The following is a 24,139-nucleotide window of genomic DNA, read 5'->3' as shown; positions in this document are numbered from 1 at the left end:
GGAAAATGATCTGCTGGATTCTGACACGGGAAGATAGGATGTGGGTACTGGAGTTCTGGAATCAGATAATGGCCGTCCCATCCTTTTGAAAGGCTGATCCCCTAAAAGTCTGTTCCTCCAATTCCCTTGCATCTCAGAGCTCGAGATTAGAGGCACCAAACATCGCAAGCTCCACTCAGTCCAGATTCTAAGGTCTTGGTTTCAAAGGCTTCAAGGAATCAATACACACTCCTCCATCACAGCAGGCCGGTCCTGGCAAGGAATTTTGGTTTGGGGCGGTGCCCTTCCTTGAAAAGATTAGACATGTTTTTTTCAGCTCCTGCAGTGACTGCTGCACCCGGAAGCTATTAGCATTGTTCCTTTATGCTGGCTGATCTCTTTGTGCATACCTCTGTCATTAGCACTTACCACATTGTCCTTTGTTTCACAAATGGGTTTCCCCTAGACTGAGTTCCCTCCCCCTGGAGATCAGGGGCCAAATTGGACTTATCTTCGAATCCTTCAGACCTGTGGTTTACTACTGGACATAAACTCAATAAAAGTTGGGGAGGGAGGGAGGGAGGGAGGGAGGGAGGGAGGGAGGGAGGGAGGAAGAGTATATGGTAAAGAGAATGGCGCTCCTTCCCCTCTATCCACTAAAGCCACCCGAGGCCCAATGTCACTTGCTGAGTGAACTATGCTGATTTTTAGTGTGGGGGTTTGTGTTGCCTCATAATTGCTGGAATGCAGTCTAGCAATCACCTACCTCACAGACGTGTATCAAAGACTCTCCATTGGTCATATATCTCTGTGCCGATTCTTTCAGTTTACTTAAATGTGCTGCTGGGGGAGTCTCCTCAGAAGGAGATACTTTAGAATTTTGCTACCCAAACGTGGTGCAAGGCCCAGCACGGGTCACCTGGGAGCTTGTTAGAAATGCAGAATCTCAGGCCTTCACCCAGACTTTCTCATTCAGAACCTGCTTTTTTAACAGGATCATAAGCGACTTCAAGTACGTTGAAGGTTGGGAAGCAGTGTCTCGGGAGTACTAGGGAACTGGTTTTTCCTCAAACTTGCCTAATCATAAGAATCACCTGGGCTGCTTGTATTTCATCAAAACTTAGATGCTAGATCACTCTGATTTCAAAGATGTTCAAATATGCACATTATTAAAAGGCTGTATCTTAGAATCAGTAAGTTGCAGTAATAGTGCCAATTCCAGAGCCTGAGAAAATTTTAAACTAATATAGGTGGTTATCATCATCCGCCAAGTTTAAAAAACCCTTGAGAACAGCGGTTCTCAACTTGTGCTGTACATTGGAATTCACTTACAGAGCTTTTTTAAAAAATCCTGAGCTGGGCCGGCCTGGTGGCTCAGGCGGTTAGAGCTCCATGCTCTTAACTCCGAAGGCTGCCGGTTCGATTCCCACATGGGCCAGTGGGCTCTCAACAAAAAAAAAAAAAAAAAAAAAATCCTGAGCTAATTGGTCTGGAGTGCCATCCACGCATGAGATTTTTTAGTGTCCTCGAGTGATTCTAACGTGCAGCCAAGGTGGAGAACCACTGAACGCAGAGGCTGTAACTTTCTCTTTCCTTTTAGAGTTGGGATAGTGCACTGGTGGCCGTTGGACTAAGAAAGGGGGAGGTAGAACCTAGGTTCCCACCTACAGGAACCCTGAGCTGCCACCCACCATCGCCCTCCTTTCAGCTGCATATCTGGGGATCTGTATGCGAAGCACTGGGCCTGGAGCCCAGCTTCTCAGGGCTGATGGAGAAATAGGCAGCCACCAAGGTGCCTTCCGTGGTGATCATGTTTTCCCAATCAGAAATTGGCAGGTGCTTGTGGGCTTAAGGGAAAACTAGAGCTTGTCTTTGAAATTGTGTCTTGGAATCTTGGCTATAAGGTTTCAGTAATGATACCTGCCCTAGCCTTCCTGCAATATTGGTAACTTACACCTAGGCCAGAGCTGTGCTGAAGCCTGCACTGTTCACAGCAAGGGACCTCCAGGAACCATGCTAGTCAATTTATGTGGCTCATAGCAGTTAATTCTCACACGGATTTCAGGGTAAGTGCTTGGTCCCCAATTTACAGCCTGGATAACTGAGGCTTGAGGGTTAAGTAACTCGTTCAAGGTCTTAGAGCTTAGTACACAGACACACCAGCTGATCTTTCTTTCTACTACCTCCACATAAGCAGCCAGTGAAAGAACAACTAGGGCAAAAAAGACAGGCAAATGCATGAGCTTAGTAACAGCAGCACTTGAGCTTTGTTAAAGGAACGACTGACTTGTTTCACATGTGGAGGAAAATGCTTGAGCTTGTTCCTTTTTCAACTACCACCTCTGCAAACTTCTGTGCTGCTTCTGCTTGTTTCCTAGCTTGCTGGCTCCTGTTCCCAAAACTCGGCTGAGTAAGAGAACTCCTGGCCCTCACCTGGCCTCTGATTGCACAGACCCACTGCTCCGCATGCACCATCCTGATGCCAGTGATCTCTTGCTCCCCCCATCTCCCCCCCCCCCCGCCCCCGTCTCCATCTCCTGTGCCTTTCCGCTGGCATTTCTACTTTATGATCACATTTGGGTTCAGTGTCCTGGTGGAATAGGCTAAGCCGGTAGGTGCGTGAGTGATCTGAAGCACAGAAAGATGATCCTCATATTAATAAACAAATTAGCATCAGAATCTGCTGGAGCTCAGGTGTCCTAGTTCACAGCCCTTATAACCAAATCATTTTGAGTGAAAAAAAGAATCACTATTTTTCAACAAATTTGGTCCTGTTTCCTGAGTTACGGGGAGGTCTCAGGATCTGTCTCACACCCAGTGGTGGGGACTTGTGGGAGGACATGAAGAATGAGGAGCTGCCTTCCAAACTTTCCAGTCCAAAGCAAGAGGTGGGGTAAATTCAGAGAGAAACCATTTAATTAAAGGAACACAGTGCTAGTTAGTGTTGGGAGAATTCAGAGCTGTTTAAAACCTAGCCTCCACCCCAGGGCAGCAAGAATGAGTCACACATCTGACACTCAAATTGATAAGTTCTATAGTGGAAGAAAGGAGGGAACAATTGTAAAATGAACAGACTTTCAACAAAGAAGCAGAACACAATAGAAATGGAGGATACGCATTTTGATGAGCAGAAAGAGCATAAGAAAAGGCATGGTGGCAGGAGGTACAAAGTGTGCTCAGAGAAGACCGGGAAGTTTGATGTGACTGGACTGGAGTGGAAGTGAAGGAACACTGCATGGAGAGGAGGGCTGGGAGATGAAGACAGGAAAAGGAAATTGGGGCTAGCCAGTGAAGGGCCTTGAACGACAAAGGATTTGGCTAAAACCTATGGAAGACTTATAAATAAGTACAGATGGATACAGCTGCATGGTGCTATAAACATTGCTGGGTGACTAGGGTTGGGGGTGGGGTGCTGGCTGCTGGGACAACCTGAGAAACGAGCTGAACAGCTTGGTTCTGGAAGGATCTAGGCATAGGGTATAGTTTGTGAAATTTTTCTGGCCAAGAATCTTTTTAAGGCTGCAGGTGTTTTCTCCCAAGTCTAATATTTGCGGAGAGTGGTCTGGCGTAGGTAGGAGGCTGACATCGTAAGTGAGCTGCAGGCCAGAGCTAAGAGAAGCAGTTCTTGCAAGAAGTAAGGAGTGCATTGTCAGTGGGGACCTGTGATTCAGGGAGGGCCATTTAAGGAACCATCTGATGAATAGACTAGGAGGGGAAGAAGCTGTGTTTAGATCCCAGAGGCTCAAAGACATCATTAAGGCCCCTACGTGAGGTTGTAGGGAATGACTCACTCCTTCATTTCCCAAACTCTCTTCTACACAGACAATGGAATCCCACTGAGATCTTGCTGGTGTTATGTAGGTGGGGAAATTGCTGCTGGGTGTAATCAGGGCAGATTTCCCAGCAGGGACAGTATACCACGTGGCCTGGAAATGTGGGAGGGTTACAGGGTGAAGGGTGTGATGCACGTGGGGCTAGGGAGAAGCATGAAGGGACTAATGAACCGGTTTGCCTGGGCAGGGCTTGCCATCTGTGGGCTGGTTAGGCAGGTAAATAGGTAGGTCTGGATTAAGGGGGAATCCTGAAGAAACCTGGCGCGATGCAAGAAACCACTGCTTAAAACTGTCAAAATTTGCAATTTTTTTAGAACATAGTTAACATTCTACTTGGTTACCTGGTGCTGGATTTTTAATTTCCAGATTTATTTTATTACTCATTGTTGGGAGCCTCAACATTCCTAAGGGTCCCAAGATTAATTTAGTCTGGGGTTAAGACCCAGGAGGGTCTACTGGGGATGGGGTGGAGGCTATTACAGATTTTTACCGACTTTTGTTGTTTTCCAGTCCCTTGATTATAAAAGTAATGGATGTTCATTGTAGACAATTTTTAAATGCAAATAAGTATAAAGAAGAAAATAAATAATAACCCACAATTCTGCCTCTCACAGGTAATCATTTGTAAACGTCTTGGTGTGTTTATTTTCTATGCATATATGTCACATAATTAGGGCCATACTGTATGTACAGATTTTTACATCCATTTATGTTTCACCTAGCATTACATTGTAAACATTTCCTACTCAGTAAGAAATGCTCCAAGAACAGCTGTATTTCACTGTATGTATAAGACATAATTTAAATGTTTCCCTATTGGGCCTTTAAAGTTGCCAACCTTTTTGTGTGATAATCATTGTAGTGATGAAACTTTGGGCATGTTGCTCTGGCAGCTCTTTTTAGAAGAATTAATTTCCTGGAAGTGGAATTACTGGGTCAAATAATATGAAATTTTAAAAGATTCTTGATCATATATTACTAAATGGCTTTCAGAAAGATTGTGCCAATGTTCCAGCTCACTAACTACACCCTTATCTGCATTAGGACTTTCCCCACCCCCTTTTTCCACCTCCCCCTCTCCACTCCTGTTCAAGCCGTTGTTTCTCAGTCTAGTCGTATAGGACACAGCTCCCTGGCCCATGCTGGTGTTATGAGCCTTGCGCTCCCCCCAGCTGAGGCAGTGGGTCGCTGGTCGCTGGTCGTCAGTTGATGGTTGTCCGTCAGCCTCTCACAGCAGCTCATGGCAGCTCTGGCTGGTTGCCGGCCACTCACGATGGCCACTGGCTGCTGGTGGCAGCACACAGTAGCACACAGCAGCCCACAGCAGCTCACGATGGTTGCTGGCCACTCATGCTGGCCGTGGCCGCTCATGGCGGCAAACAGTAGCCCATGGTAGCACACAGCAACCCACAGGCAGCTTATGCCAACCTCCAGCTGCTCGCGGCAGCCCAGCTCCAGGGAGAGCTGTTGTTCACAGTCTTAGCTGTAGAGGGCGAAGCTCACTGGCCCTTGTGGGAATCCACCCAGCGACGTCAGCGTTAGGAGCACGGTGCTCCAACCACCCCAGCCACCGGGCTGCCCAGAACTTTTTTCCCCCCCTTAATCTTTGCTAATTTGATGGGTAAACATGGCATTTCCTTGTTCTCTTTTCAATTTTATTGATTCTTTGTAAGGTGAACTTTTCCTCCCCCATGTTTATGAAGACTATGGTTTTTTGAGTTGCCCAGCATTAGGACCAGTAGGCAGGGATCAATGGAGGTGAGAATAAGGTTCAGGGTCCAGCCTGGGGAGAGTTGGGAGAGGCAAAGTTTGGGAAGGAATTTGGCTATGGGGGTGGTGAGAACCAGGAGGGGCTGGATCAGCAGCGTTTGTGCAACTGGGTGTGGGGGGGTAAAGGGCTCCCACAAGATGGAGAAATAGGAAAAAGATTAATTGCTGCTCATACACTTAATTATGTTCAGAGAAGTCTTCGGGACTTTCCCTTGTAAGTTCCCTTTAGGTATGATTTTCAGCCACTTGAGAGTGGAGATAATGGTTGGGCCGTGTATCTGCAGTCCCCACAACAGACCAACTCCACTTCTTTATAGGCTATAAGGTGAATACACCTCTGGGAGTTTTAATAGGGAACCAAAGCCAAGGCCAAAGCAATAATACACAAATATTAATTGGATAGTAAAAGGTCAGGCACTGTTGTGAGCAGTTATATTAGCTCATTTATCGAAAAACCACCACAAAGCAGGGTTTCTTACACTCATTTTATAGATGAAATAGAAATTCAGCTAAGAAGTAACTTTCCCAGAGTCAGTCAGGAAGTAGGTGGAGGAGTCTGGAATTGAACCCAGGCATTCTGGCTACAGAGCCTAAGCTCTTAATCAACAAATATAGAAATAAATGTGGGAAGGGGAGCCAGAATGCAAGGCACACCCTGCCTGTGTATGCCTGCCAGGAGGAAACAGACACCCACAGTGAGAATGCTGGTGTAGGACTTCTGCTAAAAGTGAATCCTGGGGCAATGATAATAGCTACCTTTCATTGGGCACTGATTTTGTGCCAGGCACCGCGCAAAGGTGGTGAACATTTGTCCTCACAGTAACTCCTTTGAGTGAGGTAGTGCGATTACCCCATCCCATTTACTGAGGAGCTGACGCACAGAACTTGCACCGATCCGACGGTGCCGACTGCGTAGTGGCTGAAGACCACGTGGCGCCGGGATGAGGAAAAAAAATGGCGGGGGCGGGGCCGGGCGGTCCGGTCGGGGCGGGGCCTGGGCCCCCGGAGACGCGCGGCCGCACTGGTCGGATTTCGGTGGGGTCGCACCTGTTGCGTGACTCCCCCACAGTCCAGCTACAGGAGGCCGACCCCGAATATCCAGAGAGTGGAGAGAAGCCCAGGCGAGTTCCGGGTCCCGCTCTCCCGGGAGCACGTGGCCTGCTCGCCTCTGGAGTGCGGGAGCTGGGGGGTCTTGCAGGCCAGCGCTGCGGCCAAGGTCGGCGGGGGCCCGCCTCCTGACATCCGGCAATTTTAAACGACTGCCTCGCTTCCCGCGTCTCCGTGCGGGGGCAGGGGCTCTTGGAGCGACTCGGCGCGGGTCTGGGCCCCAGCCCTCATCCCCTTCCTCGAGACCCGGGCTTCCCGGCTGTGCAGACCCTGGCGGGCAGCCTCCCCGGTCCCTTTAAGGGCCCGGGCAGCATGGCCTCAGGTGAGTGTGTGTGCCTGTGTTGGGGGCAGGGTCTCCGGGACCGAGACGCGCAGCGTCCTGGGTGACGAGGGTAGCGGACTGAGCACAGCCGGCAGACGTAGCGAAGGCGGCCAGCTCCTCCGGAGGAGGGCCCGGGAGAGCAGAGCCCGAGTGTGGGAGAACAGGGAGGAGGCGGGAGACGCCGGGTCTCCCCCGGAGCCTCAGAGAAGCCCCTGCCTCCTGGCCTCCCTGCCTTCCTAGAAGGTAGCTCTGCTGGACAGTGGAATTTCCCCAAGACGGGCTACTCCCTGCCGGGCTGGGAGTCTCCGTCCTACTCCATCCTCCCAGGGCTGCGCTGCTCTGGGGCCGGGGTTCAGATAGAGAGGGAAAAAGGGGATTCTGCCCCGGAGGGACGGGGTGTTCACGGACTGCGCCTGCCCTGAGCCGAGCGTGTTCTGAGTCTGGGGGAGCTCACGCCGGATCCTTGATTATTGTCATATTTTTCTCTCACGCTAGCTAGTCCAGCTAGCCTGGACTTTGAGTCCCCGCCCCAGAGTCATGGCAAGGGAGGCGGGTTCCAGGGCTCCAGCGAGGGTTAGTGCGTGCCGGGTGCTGACTCCTATCTCGTTCGCACCTCCATCCCTCCCCAGGCCCACGTCACTCCCGGGATGAGGGAGGGCGAGGGAGGGATAAGGGGCGGGGATGGAGGCCCCTCCCGGAGGTTGCCTAGACAACAGAAATCGTGGCCAGGGCCTCTTCCGCTGGCGGGGCCTCTGCTTCCTGCATCCCTCACTCCCGCTGGGGGCGGGGCGGAGGAAGGGGTTGGATGTGGCAGAGGCAGGCCCAGCTGGTGCGGCTCAGACTCCCCCGCCATCTCCACGACCAGAGCCATGGCATCCTATCCATCCGGCCCGGGCAAACCCAAGGCCAAATATCCCTTTAAGAAGCGTGCCAGCCAGCAGCCCTCCTCTGCAGTAGCAGGTGAGTGTGTCCGTCCTGACCCAGGCACTGGCTCTGCTCCACCACTTCTGGCCCTAGCCACTGGTCCCCTCAGGGCAGGGGTGTGTGTGGGGGGTTCTGCACCCTCACCGCTGTGGTGCGCCTGGTCCTCGGTCCCAGGGACAGCTGGCTGGGGAGGTGGTGTGGGGAGAGAGCTGGGGTGGAGGTTTCTTTGTCAGGGATGCTGTCCTTGTAACGGGGAGTGGGCATGGGTGTGGGTACAGCAAGGGGTGTGTTTGCACACGTGTCAGCGTGTGGATGTGCTAAGGCTGTTTGCATGGAGAGTGTATGAATGGAGTGGGGCCCAAGTGGGACTGACTGGTTTGCAGAGTGGCCACAGTGCTGGCAACTGTGCCTTTCCAGGCAGGCTCAGGCTGTCCTCATATGGCTAGTTCCTTTTTTTAGGACCCCAGATCTCTGACCCCTCACCGGGGCTCTGATGTTAGGGCACACTCATTGACTCCAGGCATCCCAGGGCCGGGGGCGCAACTGTGATCATTTGCTGTGTGCTCATTCCTGGTCTGTCTCGTGAGCGTCCCCAAGAGTATTGGTGTCCTTGGGCCCGACCATGCAGGGCTCAGGCTGGGCCTGCTGCCCACCCGCGAGTGCTTCAGTACACTTTGGTTCCGGCTCCCACTCTAGTAGGCATCTCTGCACCATTTGGAGCAGGCAGCCTGGTACGGTTGTTCCCTAAGGAACAACCAGTACCCTAAGGGCTTGGCTGCCTGCGTCTGTGCTTTCTAAGGGATATCTCCCTGCCATCTGCTGTCCCCAGGTCTTGTGGCTGAAGAAACACCACCTCCCCTCCTTGGTGACTAGGTCAAGCCAGTCTCCTCCTCAGCAGCTGTCTGTGCCTGTAGCCTGACCACCCACCTCCTATGTTTTCTTATGCCATTGAAGATGCTGGCGTGATCCGTGCTGTCCTGAGGGTCTGTGTTCTCTGTGCCCAGGTCTGTGCCATCCAGAGGGTGTGTCAGCCAGGGCCAGTTCTGTACCTTTGGGTGGTCACATGGTGGGAGCATCATACTTGTGGGTCAAAGCCTGGGGCACCTCGCTGCCTACTGAGGCAGCCCTGGCAGTGAGTCCTGGTTAAGAGAGTAGATGGGATGGCAAGAATCTTGGAGTTGGCGGGAGTGGCTAGCTTTTGGTCACCTATACCCTTGCTCCCCCGTGTGATTGTGTGTGTGTGTGTGTGTGTGTGTGTGTGTGTGTGTGTGTGTGGTGCTGTGACACAGACCCTGGGAGAAGGGACCAGCAGGCAGCAGCTGGGTTTTCTAGGCCCGGCTTCAGGGAGTGTGGAGGTTACTGCCTGTCTGTCACCTCCAGTGAACCCCAGCAGCCTCGTGCAAAGGCCTGGCATGCTGGGGGGATGGCTCTGGCTGCTGGAACCTGTATTGGTCACTCCAGCATTTCTATGGAGGCCCTGGGCCATCCTGATAGGAGAGGGGGTTGAGATGAGGGCCTTTGTCTCAGCTCCTGCTGACCCCTTCCAGACCACCCTTGGAGGTCTGTGGTCAGCGTCCCCCGGAGGGGTTTCGGAGTGGGGAAGAGTTGTGTAGAATCAGAGTTCTTGGGCAAGCAAGGACCTCAGGCTGTGTCTTACATCCTGAGGGGTGGAGTAGGTGCTCATCTTTCCTTCCTCTTCCTTCGCTGCCCTCTTACAAGTAAGAGATAGTATCACCGCCCCCCATCTCCACCCCTGCTAGGTTCTGTTCTCTTTGCTGCCTTTCTCTGCTCGGTTGCCTTGGCCTGCCCTGGGCCTAAGAACCTCCCACCCTCCCCGGTGGGTGGGACGTGTTGGGAGGGTCCCAAGAGTTCATAATCACATATTATCGTGTTTGACTGGATACTCGGAGCCAGATCTGTGTAAGCCTTATGGCAGTTGTGGCGAGGCAGGACAGGACCCACTTATCACCCGCTTATAGACAGGGTTTGAATCATCCAGGAGGTAGAGACTTGCTAATAAATGGGAACAAAGTCAGATTCAAGTCCCCCAAATTCTAGTCCCTCTTCTCCCAAACCTCTCTTCCTGGGCAGTGTGTCCATCACAACTGAAACGGGGGTGGAGGTCTAGGGGACCATGAACCAGTCGCTGGGTGTCATGGTCCCTGCCTGGACTGAGCCACTTCCAGGGCTGCCAGCCAGCTCCTCTCCCAGGCAGAGGCCCTGTGTCTCCCGAGGGACCCCATAGGCAGGGCCCCAGAGGACAGGCAAAACAAGGCCACTGGGCAGAGGAGGATGGTCTGGGGCTGCTGGGTATAGAGACAGGGCTGCTTGCCCTCTTTCTTTGTACTCCTCTTCCCCCATCCCTTGGCCAGCCAGGTTCTACCTACTCACTATACACTGGGGCAGTACATTTTAAGGAGCCTTGGCCCCTCCCTGCCAGCTTAGCGTGACCTGCCCATATCAGCCTACCCTGCTCCCGCCCCTTGGGGGCCCCACTTTGGGTTGGGCCCTGGCACTGTAGAGGTTAAGGCCCTGTTCAGTTCTGGGCTTCCTCACATCTCCGAACTTTGATGCTCCTTCCCTTGATTTCTGGGCTCTCCTGAGCTCCCCCAGCCCCCTACTTGCCGTCATCCCAGGGTCTCCCCTGTATGCAGCTGCACTTGGTACAGCCCGTGCCGGCCCCTGAGCTGTCCTGGGGGACTGGTTGCAGCTCCACTCAGCAAACAGGCAGGCAAGGGGCACAGGGCTGCCGGCCACTCAGCAAACAGGCAGGCAAGGGGCACTGGGCTGCCGGCTGGCGCTTCCTGAACTCTGCAGGTAGGACCCAGGCAGGCATGAGGACAAGTGGGTGCTGGGTCCTGGGTCTGGGGCAGGCACCTCCTCTTCCTTTTGTCCAGCCTCGGGATCAGACTCAGGGGCGCCGGGGAGTGGGCCTAGGGACTGGAAGACACTCTACCTGGGCACAGCCTCCAGTCTGTCCCTCAGTCCTGGTGGAGAGGGGAAAGGAGGGTGCTGGAAGGGAGGACCCCCAAGCTGGTTGGGCGAGCCCATTTGGGAGTGGAGGGCTTCCTGCTGGGGAGGGTGGGGCGGCTGAGCCCAGGAGGGTCCTTCAGGGTGGGCTGGGAACACGGCACCCCCTCCAGACTAGCAGCCTCAAGGCTTTTAGTGCCAGCCTCCTACTGGTGCTGCTGAGTTCTGCCCTCCACGCGCTGAGACCCTGGCCTCTGATATTTCCCTCCCTGGGGCCTCCGGCCCAGATTCTGGGGCCTCTGAGTGGCGCAGACTGTTTGTGGCAGCTCCCTTTGGAGGGGCAGCCAGCAGTGGGAGGGACAGGCTGGGACCAAGGCACAGCTTGGCAGCCCTGGGGTCCTGGGGGAGAGGGCAGGCCTCTGGGGAGGCAGTCGGGTTCCCGCTGCCAGTGAGGTCCTCCACATTCTCTCTTCCTCTTCCCTTGAGGGCTGGTCCCCAGGTCAGAGCTGGGTGGCAGCCGTGGCCTCCCCGTGCTCTGTAGCTGTAGGACATCAGGACATAGGGCCCTGGCCCTCTGAGAGGAGGACCTGCTAGTCCAGAGGCAGGTCTGAGCCTGGACTGCCTGCTCTGGAAGCTGTGGGCTGGGGACCGCTGATGTGGCCGCAGGTCCTTGTTGGCGCCTTCCTAGAGCGTGTGCCGCATGTGGGAGGTTCTCACATGGAGGTTTGGGAGGCCTGAGGGAGCGGCCCCTAGTCCAAGATTCAGATTCTGATTCCTGGAGTGAATGAATCCACTTGTTCCAGGGGCAGACTTAGCACCCCCACCCTCACACCTGGAATACGCGAGGGGTCCCTGTGGTAGCTGTGAGGGTGAGGTCCTTTGGGAGTCACACACAGCCTCCTCCTCAGCCTCTGAGAAAGGACGGCCTGCTCTCCAAGCCCTGGCCTCTCCCCGGAGCTGGCCCGGGGCGGGCGGGGGCCCAGGGCTTCCACTGCACCCAGATCCTGCCCTCCACCCTTTGACCCTGGCATCACTGTCTCCACAGAGGCCCGGGGTGGGCTGGGGGCCCCTCCGCTGCAGTCTGCCCGATCCCTGCCAGGCCCTGCCCCCTGCCACAAGCACTTCCCGCTTGACCTACGCACGTCTATGGATGGCAAATGCAAGGAGATCGCGGAGGTATCGCCGGGCACCTTGCCTTGTATCCCTCCATGCTGTCCCCATGCCCTGACTCTGCTCCCTGTCCCCTGACTTCATGCTTGGCTGTGCCCTGATCCCTAGCCTCTCCCAGGTACCCCCAGCTCCTGCTGCCCTCCCCCCCTCCCCAGACTCTGCACGGGAGGGCCCGGGGGCTGAGGGCTAAGCCACACTGACCCTTCCTTCCCTCCACCAGGAGCTGTTCAGCCGCTCCCTGGCTGAGAGTGAGCTCCGCAGTGCCCCCTACGAGTTCCCCGAGGAGAGCCCCATCGAGCAGCTGGAGGAGCGGAGGCAGCGCCTGGAGCGGCAGATCAGCCAGGATGTCAAGTGAGCCCCCGGCCCCAGAACCCGGCAGGCAGCCCCGGTGTTGGGGGACACAGCCAGGCAGCTGTAGGTTGGGGGGTAGGGGACACAGCCAGGTAGCCTCGGAGTCGGTGGTGTACAGCCATACAAGTTGCGGCGGGGATGCAGCCAGGCAGTTGTGTGTGAGGGGCACAGACAGCTGTGTATGGTGGAAGCACAGCCAGGCAGCCGCGGGGTGGGGTGGGGGGCACAGCCAGGCAGCCGTGGGGTGGGGGGCACAGCCAAGCAGCCGCGGGGTGGGGGGCACAGCCAGGCAGCCGCGGGGTGGGGGCACAGCCAGGAATCCGCGGGGTGGGGTGGGGGCACAGCCAGGTAGCCGCGGGGTGGGGGGCACAGCCAGGCAGCCGCGGGGTGGGGGGCACAGCCAGGCAGCCGCGGGGTGGGGGGCATAGCCAGGCAGCCGCGGGGTGGGGTGGGGGGCACAGCCAGGTAGCCGCGGGGTGGGGGGCACAGCCAGGCAGCCGCGGGGTGGGGGGCACAGCCAGGCAGCCGCGGGGTGGGGTGGGGGGCACAGCCAGGCAGCCGCGGGGTGGGGTGGGGGGCACAGCCAGGCAGCCGCGGGGTGGGGTGGGGGGCACAGCCAGGAATCCGCGGGGTGGGGTGGGGGCACAGCCAGGTAGCCGCGGGGTGGGGGGCACAGCCAGGCAGCCGCGGGGTGGGGGGCACAGCCAGGTAGCTGCAGGGTGGGGTGGGGGGCACAGCCAGGCAGCCGCGGGGTGGGGGGCACAGCCAGGAATCCGCGAGGTGGGGGGCACAGCCAGGCAGCCGCGGGGTGGGGTGGGACACAGGCAGTGTGGGGTTGTGGGGAGGCGCACAGGGTCCCTTTGTCTCCATGGGGTGCTTCAGAGCCCCGTCTCTGTCCCTCTCCCATCGGTTCCCTCCTTTGGGGGGAGCAGTAGTGTGAAGTACAGGCCTTGGTGTCAAGCTGCTGGGTGCTGGCGCTGTCGGTGTAGCCTGGGCACAGGCTTAACTTCTGGAGGTGCTTTCTCATCTCCAAAGTGGGGCAAGAGCAGCACCCGCAGGGCAGTGGTCTGGGGCCAGGGCCGTCCCTCGTTGTCTGCCTGACCTCTCACCCCCTCATCTCTAGGCTGGAGCCTGACATCCTGCTTCGGGCCAAGCAGGATTTCCTGAAGACGGACAGTGACTTGGACTTCCAGTGAGGAGGGCAGAGGGCTGAGGGGACGTGGGGCTGCGGGGCTGGGGCCTGTCGCACTATAGGCTCCAACCCCCTTTCCTGTGCCCTGCGTCCCGTAGGCTCTACAAGGAGCAGGGTGAGGGGCAAGGCGACCGGGGTCTGCGGGAGCGTGACGTGGTGCTGGAGCGGGAATTTCAGCGGGTCACCATCGCCGGGGATGAGAAGTGTGGGGTGAGTGCGGGCAGGGCCCTGGGTCCCGGTGGGCTCCCCCAGCCTGGGGAACTGGGGGTGGGGCTAGAGAGGGCGTTTCTCTTTCTGGAAGCTGGAGGGGCAGAGGGTCTGTCTGGGAGCTGGTTGATGTGCTGGGAAGTGCATGGTCTGAGTGTTTCTGGGGTCAAGGCCTGAAGGAAGAGCTGAGAGTGAGCCTGGCCTGGGCCTAAGACCAAAGAGAGTGACCACACGTCCTTGTCTCCAGGTGCCATTCACAGATCTGCTGGACGCAGCCAAGAGTGTGGTGCGGGCCCTCTTCATCCGGGAGAAGTACATGGCGTTGTCACTGCAGGGCTTCTGCACCACCACCCGCCGGTATCTGCAGCAGCTGGCTGAGAAGCCTCTCGAGACACGGACCTATGAGCAGGGCCCCGACACCCCTGTGTCTGCAGGTGGGATTCCCGTCCCTGCCCTGATGCAAGTGCCCTCACATCCCAGGCTCCCTGAGCTTGGGGCCCAGGAACCTCACTGCCTGCCCCTTCCCACATGCACCCTGGCTCCGGGATGGAGGCGGGGGGCGGGCGCCTGACGTCGCTCCTTCTCTGTCTGCGGGGCCTCTGGGCTGGGCAGATGGCCCTGGCCCTGACCCCACCCTCCCCACCCTGCAGACGCCCCGGTGCACCCCCCGGCGCTGGAGCAGCACCCCTATGAGCACTGGGAGCCCAGCACCATGCCTGGGGACCTGGGCCTGGGTCTGCGCATGGTACAGGGCGTGGTGCACGTCTACACCCACAGGGAGCCCGATTTGCAGTAAGAGGGATGGGATATGCTGGGGGGAAGTTGGGGGCTGCAGGACCTGCCTGCTCTCCTTACCCAAGCTCCCCCTTCACCCCCATGTGCCAGTTGCTCTGAGGTGGAGCTGCCATACCCGGACCTGCAGGAGTTTGTGGCTGACGTCAACGTGCTCATGGCACTGATTATCAATGGCCCCATGTGAGTCCCCACTGGTCGCAGACACTCAGCTCCCCCCGAGCCCGGACTCTCCAGCCCCAGCCCTGCTGCAGACACCTGTCACCAGTCTCTCACTGCTTCAGTCACCGAGTCCTAGTAGCCTGCTGCCCCCTGGGCAGCTTCAGTCCTGCACCCTCCCGCCCCCTCCTCTGCTCTGCTCCTCAGGGGCTTCCCCACAGACCCTGAGCCCCCACCTGTTCTCCTCCTGCCAGAAAGTCGTTCTGCTACCGTCGGCTGCAATACCTGAGCTCCAAGTTCCAGATGCACGTGCTGCTCAATGAGATGAAAGAGTTGGCCGCCCAGAAGAAGGTGCCACACCGAGATTTCTACAACATCCGCAAGGTGGGTCCGCACCTGGCCAGCCCTGCACCTCTGCCCAGCCTCCCCCAGGAGACCTGGGCCCCCACGCAGCACCCACATTGGAGAGGCGTCTCCCATCCCACTGCCCAGGTCCTCGACGTGCCCCCCTCCCCCTGGCCTTGGTGGACCCAGCAGCCCCCATTCCATCCCAGGTGGATACGCACATCCACGCCTCCTCCTGCATGAACCAGAAGCACCTACTGCGCTTCATCAAGCGGGCGATGAAGCGCCACCTGGAGGAGATCGTGCACGTGGAGCAGGGCCGGGAGCAGACGCTGCGCGAGGTCTTCGAGAGCATGAATCTCACGGCCTATGACCTGAGTGTGGACACGCTGGACGTGCATGCGGTCTGTCCCAGCATCGGGGGCTGAGGGACTCTGGGTCCGTACGTGGGCTGGGGGGTCAGGGGTGACCTGGGCCTGCCTGTCTACCCCAGGACAGGAACACCTTCCATCGCTTTGACAAGTTCAATGCCAAGTACAACCCTATTGGGGAATCTGTCCTCCGAGAGATCTTCATCAAGACAGACAACAAGGTTTCTGGGAAGTACTTTGCCCACATCATCAAGGTAAGGAGGCGTGGCTGCCAAGACCCTGGCACGGGGGCAGCGTGGGCCTTGGGCAGTGCTCCCTGGCCTGAGTGGAAACCTGGATATACGAGGGGCGCCCATGGGTGGGTGAGCACGGTGAGTCGGAGGCAGGAGGCTGCCTGAGGACACGTGGCAGTGGGTGCAAAGACGAGGACTGCTGGGAAGCCTGAGCGTGACAGTTGCCTCGTGCATGTCCCTAGGAGGTGATGTCCGATCTGGAGGAGAGCAAATACCAGAATGCGGAGCTGAGGCTCTCCATCTATGGGCGCTCGAGGGACGAGTGGGACAAGCTGGCACACTGGGCCGTGATGCACCGCGTGCATTCCCCCAACGTGCGCTGGCTCGTGCAGGTGCCCCGCCTCTTGTGAGTGTCCCTGGGAGTGGGGGGGAACACGAGGGGGCAGAGGTCAAGGGCCCAGAGGCTGCCTCCTGTCCTCCTGGCCTGGCTGACCGAGTCCCCTGAGTGAAAGGCGGGCCCTCCTGGCCCCACCCATGGTCTGTCTAGCCCGGCCCGCCCAGTGTGGTTCAAAGGTGTTAGTTAAAGTGACGTTGGGCTGGGGTCTGACCCTTCCTGGCCTGCTGGTGTCCTCACACACCGGCCCTGACCTGCACGCACCTGGGTGCCTACGTTTTGCCTGCAGTGATGTGTACCGTACCAAGGGCCAGCTAGCCAACTTTCAGGAGATGCTGGAGAACATCTTCCTGCCTCTGTTCGAGGCCACTGTGCACCCCGCCAGCCACCCGGAGCTGCACCTCTTCTTGCAGCATGTGAGCAGGTGGCACAGGGCTGGGGATGGGCACGGGGAGGACGGACTGCCTGGTGGCAGCTCTGGGCCTAACCCCAAGGTCCTGTGCCAGGTGGATGGCTTTGACAGCGTGGATGATGAGTCCAAGCCCGAGAACCACGTCTTCAACCTGGAGAGCCCCCTGCCCGAGGCTTGGGTGGAAGAGGACAATCCACCCTACGCCTACTACCTGTACTACACCTTCGCCAACATGGCCATGCTGAACCACCTGCGCAGGTGTGGACGCTGCCAACACTGCACCTCCTCTCGCCCTGCTGTTTCTCACCTTGCCCAACAGGCCTGGCCCTGGGCCTGCCCTGCGCTGGGCCCACCAGAGCCCTGACCTACTTCTTGCCCCGGGCACGGTCCTAATGGGTTGGTTCTCGGCCCTTGGGGCTGCATGGCTCACGCCTTGAAGCCAAGAATCTAGCCCTGCCCCGTGCCAGGCCCACACAGTCTTGGGGCAGGGCGCCAGACCTGAGAGCTGACGCTGTCTCCATGTCCCCCAGGCAAAGGGGCTTCCACACGTTTGTGCTGCGGCCGCACTGCGGGGAGGCTGGGCCCATCCACCACCTGGTGTCGGCCTTCATGCTGGCTGAGAACATCTCGCACGGGCTGCTTTTGCGCAAGGTCAGGGCTGCACCCCCAGCCTCCCTCCCACCTGGGCCCCTGTGGCAGCTGATCCCCTTCCTCACGCAGCCCCCAGTCTGGCCCCCTCTAACCGCGGCCTCCACGCTAAAGGCCAACACGGATTCCGACCGTACATGAGCCTCCACAGATCAGGCCCAGCCTGGACTCCTCCCTCCACGACTGTGGCCTGTCACCCCCAGAACCAGGCGTGCTCTGCAGCCCCCGGGCCACCTGACCGGCCCTCCCTGCCTGTCTCCTGCCCAGGCCCCGGTCCTGCAGTACCTGTACTACCTGGCCCAGATCGGCATCGCCATGTCGCCGCTCAGCAACAACAGCCTCTTCCTCAGCTACCACCGGAACCCGCTGCCTGAGTACCTGTCCCGAGGCCTCATGGTCTCGCTGTCCACTGATGACCCTCTGCAATTCCACTTCACCAAGGTGGGAACCCGGTGGGCAGCAGGCCGGCGGGTGTTCTGGGACGAGGACACCGCCCACACCGGGGTCTCAGGGCTGGTGCTGCCCCCTGCTGGTGGAGTGCCGCATGCTGCCTGGCAAGTGCCCCGGGGAGGGACTGGGTGACCCGGCCTGGCGCACGTGTCTTAAGGGAACCTGGCCCGTGCAGGAGCCGCTGATGGAAGAGTACAGCATCGCCACCCAGGTGTGGAAGCTCAGTTCCTGCGACATGTGTGAGCTGGCGCGCAACAGTGTGCTCATGAGTGGCTTCTCCCACAAGGTACCACGCCCGCTAGCCTGGACCTGGGCATCCCCTCTCCCGCCCCTCCTCTGCATTGGGGAAGGTCCCAGGGGTCCTGGGACATGGCCCCTCAGCGCAGGCTGCAGCCCTGCCCGTTACTCCCTCACCCTGCAGGTGAAGAGCCACTGGCTGGGACCCAACTACACCAAGGAGGGTCCTGAGGGCAATGACATCCGCCGCACAAACGTGCCGGACATCCGCGTGAGCTACCGCCACGAGACCCTGTGCCAGGAGCTGGCGCTCATCACGCAGGCTGTCCAAAGTGAGATGCTGGAGACCATCCCTGAGGAGCCAGGTGTCACCATGAGTCCGGGGCCTCAGTGAGCCTGGCCCACATGGTGCCTCCGCGGCTCAGAACTTGGACCATGTTTTGTCCTCGGACCCCTCCCACCCTGTTGTGGTCTCTGCATGCGTACGTTCTTCTTTGTCCGGCATGTTTCTGACCTGTATCTGTCTCTGTGCCACCCCAGTTAGAGCAGTGCCAGGATCTGCTCCACCTGTCTTGGCTCAGGTGGCACCCCAATGGCCCAGGTTTGAGGGCTGCCCTGCTGGTGGCCCCATCCCAGGATCCCCCGAAGCCTGGTTCTCCACTGGGGCTAGGGATGGTTGTGGAGGGCTGGCCCCTCTAGCCTTCGGAGTCCGGCCTGGGCAGATCTGCGCTTTGGCCAAGGCTTAAGTGTAGGCCCCCCCGTCTTGTTTACATGGCTGAGGGATAGTCGGGTGGGATCTGAACACATCTGTGAGCACAGGGCTGCTGGTGGCTTTGTGGGGCTCCAGCAGCTCTGCGACGGCGAGAGCTCAGCTGAGAGCTCACTGTAGCCCTGCCATTCTGGACTCAGGCCTTGGAGGCGCCAGACCGCCACCTCTGCCACGTCGCTGCCTCGCAGCCGTCTCCGTCCTTCCTCCGCTCCACATACTCCTCTGGTGTCAGCTTCCTGTGCCTCTGTGGGAGGGGGCAGCCACCCTGTGCCATGTCTGGGGCCACTGCAGCTGGAAGGTCCTAGATCTGCCACCAGCCCTGGGGGTGGTAATCCCCAGTATGGTCCCCAGAGTTTTGACCAGACTTGGATCCTGGCTGGTCCCCTATGTTGTTCTCCGGACCGAGGCCTTTGCTGTGAAATGCAGTGTTTCATACAATCCCATCTTTCCTAGTGCATGAGAAATAAAGATTATTTAAGTAATGAGGCAGGTGGGGTCTCTATTGGGAGAGGGAGAGCTGAGGTGGGGATGGCCGAGGATCCAGGGACATTTTGGATGGAGGGAAAGCAAATTCTGAGGGGAGTGACTGGGCTTGGTGACGTGTGTTTGTGCACTTGGGAACTGACGAAGGAAGATGTGGGAGAAAGGAGGGGCCCACGGGGGCACATCTGCCGCCCCCAGGCCGTCGTCATACTTTTCTCCTTCTAGTTCCTCTCCCCTTCCAGCCTCTTGGGACAGCCTGGAACATTAGGGGGTATGTACTTACAAGCAGGCCTAGGCCTGTGGTTCTGAAACCTTGGGGACCTCAAGATCTTCTGGGGAGCTTGTTTAAAATGCCATTTCCAGGTCCTACCCTCAGATTCTGATTCACTGGGTGGAAGGTATGGCTCAGGAATTTAATATCCAGGCTTTGTCCCATGTTTAATATACAATTTCTGGAGCACCTCCAAGAAGGAAAGTGGAATGTACCCTGTGCTGTGCAGGGTCCTGGGTTGGCGACAGAGAAGCTTCTTGCTGCTGTGGGGAGAATGACAGGCTGGCTGCTTCAGAAGCAATTAGCCCTAAAACAGCGTGAGCCTGTGTAATTGAGGGTGCGGTGAGGGGGCAGGAGGCTGGCTTCCTCCTGCTCTCCTGTCAGCCTGCTCAGCCCCCGCCTGCTGCGTCTGCACCAGCTCACTCCCCGCGTTGCGTGACACTTGCCCAGTGCCCCAGAGCAGAAGCTCTCCTGATGCCCTGCGTCCTGTGGCTCACTAGCCAGGCTTGCTCCTGGCCAAGACCCAGGGTCCTTCAGTCTCTCTAAAGCCTCTCTTGCCTGTTGGTTCTATCCATTTACATGTCACAGAACTGAATGTTAGAGCTGGATGAATTGTACAACTCTGGCTCATTTCTGGTTGGGGAAACAGGCTTAGGAGGTGCAAACGGCCTGTGGCAGATCCCGGATGGGAAGCCAGGGGGCCTCAGCATCCAGGGACCCCCCAAACCCCCCGGGCCTCGTCTGCCCAAGGAACACTTTTTCCAGGGTGAAAGGAACGCAATTTTCAAGGAGTTATATACATTTAATAATAAAACTGTGCTGTGTCTTCTCTAGAAGGTTCCTTGAGGGCAAGAACTCCATATTTACTCCTTGAATTTGTCATGTGCTAGCCTCCTTCATTCCATGCCTCGTACATTCTTCTCAGTGTGCGCTGAGACCCCGCTCTAAGAATACTACCAGTTTAAAGAGTTTCTTAGCAACCTTCCCACTGTCTTTTTAAACAAATTGCTTCTGGGTTTTTGTTTTTGTTTTCCAGAAATTTCTCTTTCACACATTTATTGAGAGAAAATCATTTTAAAGTGAAGGCCTTCATACTTTTTTCTGTCTGAAAAGAAAATAAGTTTCATTAGAGAAATTTGGAAGATAGGGAAAAATTGGGAAGAAAAAAAGCCCGCTCATCATCTACCAATGGCAACAAATCTTTGCTAATAATCTGCATGCCTGAGATAATATATTTTAAATATATATTTACATATTTCAGTTCTTAAAAGGCATTTTTGCGTTGAGATCGTATATGTGTAATTTTGTGGTTTTAAAGTATTTTAACCAGTCTTCCCACATTGCATTCAAATACTATATCAACACAAATTTTAATTACTGTTCACTGCCCAATGGTGAGCCTCACCATAATTTACCATCACAGCTCTTCTAGGTTAAGAATAACTATGGCCTAATGTCATGGCTGACAGTGTTTGCTCTGGAGCCAGACCACCACGGGTTGAATATTGGCTGTGTGACCTTGGGCAAGTTACTTCCCCTCTCGGTGCTCCAGGGCCTCACCCACTTCATGGGGGTAGTAATAGCACTTTCCTCATGGGTTGATTCTGGATTCATTCAGTCAATCCAGTCTCTGGATAAAAAGCACTAAGTATAAGGGGTCAATGACTACCTATTAGGTATTACTATCTTTGCATATAAGTCTTTACAGACTATTCCCCTAGTCTAGATGCCCGTGAATGAAATGACCAGGTCCAAGATAATGAATTTCTTTTACTGCTTCTTGATAGAAATGAATCAAAGTGTGTAAACAGGATGAAGTCCTTTCCTTGCTCTCTACCTTCCACTTCCTGCCTTCGTGTCATGCCTCTCCTGACCTGTCTGCGAGGTTGTGTGACACCTTTGTGAAGGAGTCCGTGCCTCAGCATTTCAGTGGCGAAGGGAAGGGAATGATGGTGGGAGGCAGAGGAAATTAAAAAAAACTGGTTTGTTTTAAAAGGCCCCAAACAGAGGGCAAGAAAACAAGCAAACAAGACCACCCACCTGGTTCAGTCCGCCCTGTAGGGTTGGCTCTGAGTGACGTCTCCACGGGCGGACTGTCAGGAAACACGGGGCTGAGTGGTGTGGAGAGCTGGGCCAACCACAGCGCACGCTACCTTGCCCTGGTTCACCTCGCTGGCGCCCCCTCCTGGGGGCGTTGAGAGGAGCAGAGGGAGAGCGGCGCCCCAGGACCACAGGCGGGTAGTAGGGCTTGGTTAGGAGATGACAGTGATCCTGAGTTCCAAACCCTGCATCGGCACATTTGCCCCATCAAAGTATTCCCTCATTTATACATTTATTTACATGAAACTCCAATAAAGGCTTAAGCATTAAAGCACATCGAACCCCACGTTTGGCAAAGCGTTTTGTGTTCGAAATGAAAATCAAGTTGCCCAAATTAGGATGCTTGGACAGTGTGGGGTGGGCGTTCCTGCAGCTGTACCTGCAGGAAGGTGGCTGGCTTGTCTCTAGGTGGGGAAGGTCCAAGCGCCCTGCTTTAGGAGCAAACCCCTTCTATCCAGGGGGCTGGGCCAGCTGTCAAAACCCTGGAATATGGTGAAGACTCAAAAGAAAAACTTTGGGGTTGCAAAGTATGAGACTGACGAGGTCAGAATTGATAACTGTGTAAACGCTTTCCGAAAGCATCATGTCAACTTTAATATTTGTTAAGTTTGGTATCCACAGAAATGTCATTATATTTGAAAACAATTTGTAAATTGGATTTTTGGCAAGCGTTCCAGACTATGCAAGATGATGGAAGAGAAATTATAGCCAATAGTAAATTAAATGAGTTACTCATCAAGTTATTTCAAAAGCAGATTTATAAAAGTCGTTTGACATTGAAAGCCAAGAAGTGTTATATTTAATGAGGGAGAGTGGGTGCATTTTAACTTTTGTTAAAAGGAGGGTGGGGCCTCCAAGAATCAGAGGCAGCATCAAAGGGCTGTGAATGGCTCCAGACCAGGCCAGGGGACCAGCTCAGCCTCTGGCCTCGCCTGGGCCCTTTTACTCGCCTGCCTCCCTAACGAGGCTGGACAGATTCAGAGCACCTACTCCTGCCACAGGTGTCTTCTCTAGATCTGGGCAATGACCATGTGTGGCGGGAGTTTCTGGTTCTATTATGCAGATAAGAAGCTGACCCAGATGTGAAACCTGAGTGTTCCATTTATTAGCTGGGCAAGTCCCCCCTCCTCGCTGACTTCCCAGGTTTGGGGCTGCTGTGCAAAAGGGAGAGAGTACCAATCCATTCCCAGCCTTCGTGTAGGGCCAGGATTCAAATTCAAGTCTATTTGACTCCAAAGTCCAAGGAGAAGCACAGGTGTACGTTTCTGGAGGACTGGCAAACCAGAATCTTGAAAGACCTGTAGCAACTGAATTCCAAATCCGAGACGTGGTGCCCTCTAGCCAGCATACCGCTGAGATGCCAGGCCTTCAGTCTCGTCAAAGGGAAGTGGAGCACCTCAGACAATACCAACAACAGTCAGCCTGTGTAATCTCTTCTTTGCGTGGCCTGTCTTGACCAGAGCCCGCTTTTTTTTTTCCTGTTAGGAGGGCAGTGCCAACCTATGTGTAGCGATACCCGCCCAGTGAGGGGTAAATCTGAACAACTTTTTAATAAAGTAGCCTACACCATCCTATCCTCCTCTTCCTTATCAGCTTGTCCCCCTGCGCCCACCCACCCTTAGGCTCCTGCCACTTCTCCTAGACTGTCCCCACTGGTGTCCCCCTCCAAGGCCAGTTCTCCACATTGGTCTCCTTGTTATTTGCGAGACATTGGGGCCGATCAACTGCTGCTCCTTTTTGGAGAAAATGTCTTGCCTCTTGGTGTGGATGACCCTGCTCTCCTTGGCCCTGTTACTTCTTTGCTGTCTCCATCTCTTCTCCCGCCCCGACCTCTTTCTCCCCAACCGACCATGGATTCCCAATGCTGCTGTGTCCTCACATCAGAGTCAGGAAAGATTTATTGGGAGAGAGACCTGTGCTGGGGGGAAGGGAGGCTCCTTTGCAGTACTCATGGAGAGCTTCAGTGCGTAAACATAGGGGCAGACGTCATGCTGAAGACGGTGTTCAAGAGGCTGCCGAGGGAAGGAGGTGACTGCAGGCCATAGCCTCGATCTGCCGGGCGCCCAGAGATGTCCAGTGCACAGGAACTGACTCGCTCTGACCCAGCTCAGAGGAGATGTGTGGTCGCCCTGCCCTGGGAAGCTCCATATATACCAGTTTACATCAGGGAATCAGAACTCCAGGGAGAGGAGTTTTTCAAAAGTCCCCCAGCAGTGGCTTGGTGAGCAATGAATTGGAAGCAGGGTTTTGAACAGCCGGTGTTGGCCCTGGGCCTCCTTCTCCTCTGCCCCCGTGTGCCCCGGGCATAGCCCTACGAGCTCATTGAGCGCCTTGTGTGTTTAGAAAAAGGCCCCTTAGGTAGACACGGCCTCATGCCGGGGAGCACAGGTTGGTGGGCAGAGCGCAGGCTGGCTTTTAGTCGCTGGTCACTCAGGGGCTCTTGTGAGTGCATACTCTGCTCGATGTAGGTGGCAGCCTGGCCCTGGGGTCCCTGGGCACCGCAGCTGGAGGGTACAGGAGCAGCCGCAGTATCACCAATGCCCCTGCCTCCTGCATCTGGGAGCTCCCAGCAGCGTCTTACAGGAGCGTATAAATCAGAGGAAACCATAGTCACCCCTGCTCCACTCCAATCCTGTCCTGTAGCTGAACA

At 56.2% G+C, this 24,139-nt stretch overlaps 1 protein-coding gene across 9 annotated transcripts; it reads left to right on the top strand.

Moving 5' to 3' along the window:
* Window positions 1–6,568: 6,568 nt before the first annotated feature.
* Window positions 6,569–19,123, top strand: AMPD2 (adenosine monophosphate deaminase 2). Of its 9 annotated transcripts, none has more exons than XM_081024802.1 (19): window positions 6,588–7,011; window positions 7,877–7,971; window positions 11,951–12,081; window positions 12,296–12,426; window positions 13,550–13,618; window positions 13,717–13,828; window positions 14,073–14,259; window positions 14,476–14,617; window positions 14,711–14,800; window positions 15,031–15,160; window positions 15,331–15,525; window positions 15,615–15,746; window positions 15,968–16,131; window positions 16,409–16,535; window positions 16,626–16,789; window positions 17,062–17,182; window positions 17,447–17,620; window positions 17,805–17,915; window positions 18,051–19,123. In XM_081024802.1, the coding sequence occupies exons 2-19, from the start codon at window positions 7,881–7,883 to the stop codon at window positions 18,258–18,260; spliced, it is 2,481 nt and encodes an 826-aa protein (XP_080880928.1). In that variant the 5' UTR covers window positions 6,588–7,011; window positions 7,877–7,880; the 3' UTR covers window positions 18,261–19,123. The 9 variants fall into 9 exon arrangements, with proteins under 9 accessions (XP_080880929.1, XP_080880928.1, XP_080880932.1 ...); XM_081024807.1 differs by lacking the exon at window positions 6,588–7,011 and adding an exon at window positions 8,765–8,939 and having other exon boundaries at window positions 7,853–7,971; XM_081024803.1 differs by lacking the exon at window positions 7,877–7,971 and having other exon boundaries at window positions 6,569–7,011.
* Window positions 19,124–24,139: the final 5,016 nt, after the last annotated feature.

The sequence above is a fragment of the Rhinolophus hipposideros genome, assembly GCF_964194185.1.
Source record: "Rhinolophus hipposideros genome assembly, chromosome: 19".
Classification (NCBI taxonomy): domain Eukaryota; kingdom Metazoa; phylum Chordata; class Mammalia; order Chiroptera; family Rhinolophidae; genus Rhinolophus; species Rhinolophus hipposideros.
Note: the sequence above shows the minus strand (reverse complement) of the source record. Positions and strands in the feature narration are given on the sequence as shown.

Bases quoted from the DNA above. Each gene is read 5' to 3' on its own strand.
- AMPD2 (XM_081024801.1), top strand. From the start codon at position 10,584: ATGCAGCTGCACTTGGTACAGCCCGTGCCGGCCCCTGAGCTGTCCTGG. The intron at 15,161-15,330 runs GTGGGTCCGCAC...ATTCCATCCCAG, and splicing joins ATTTCTACAACATCCGCAAG to GTGGATACGCACATCCACGC. The intron at 17,916-18,050 runs GTACCACGCCCG...CTCACCCTGCAG, and splicing joins TGAGTGGCTTCTCCCACAAG to GTGAAGAGCCACTGGCTGGG.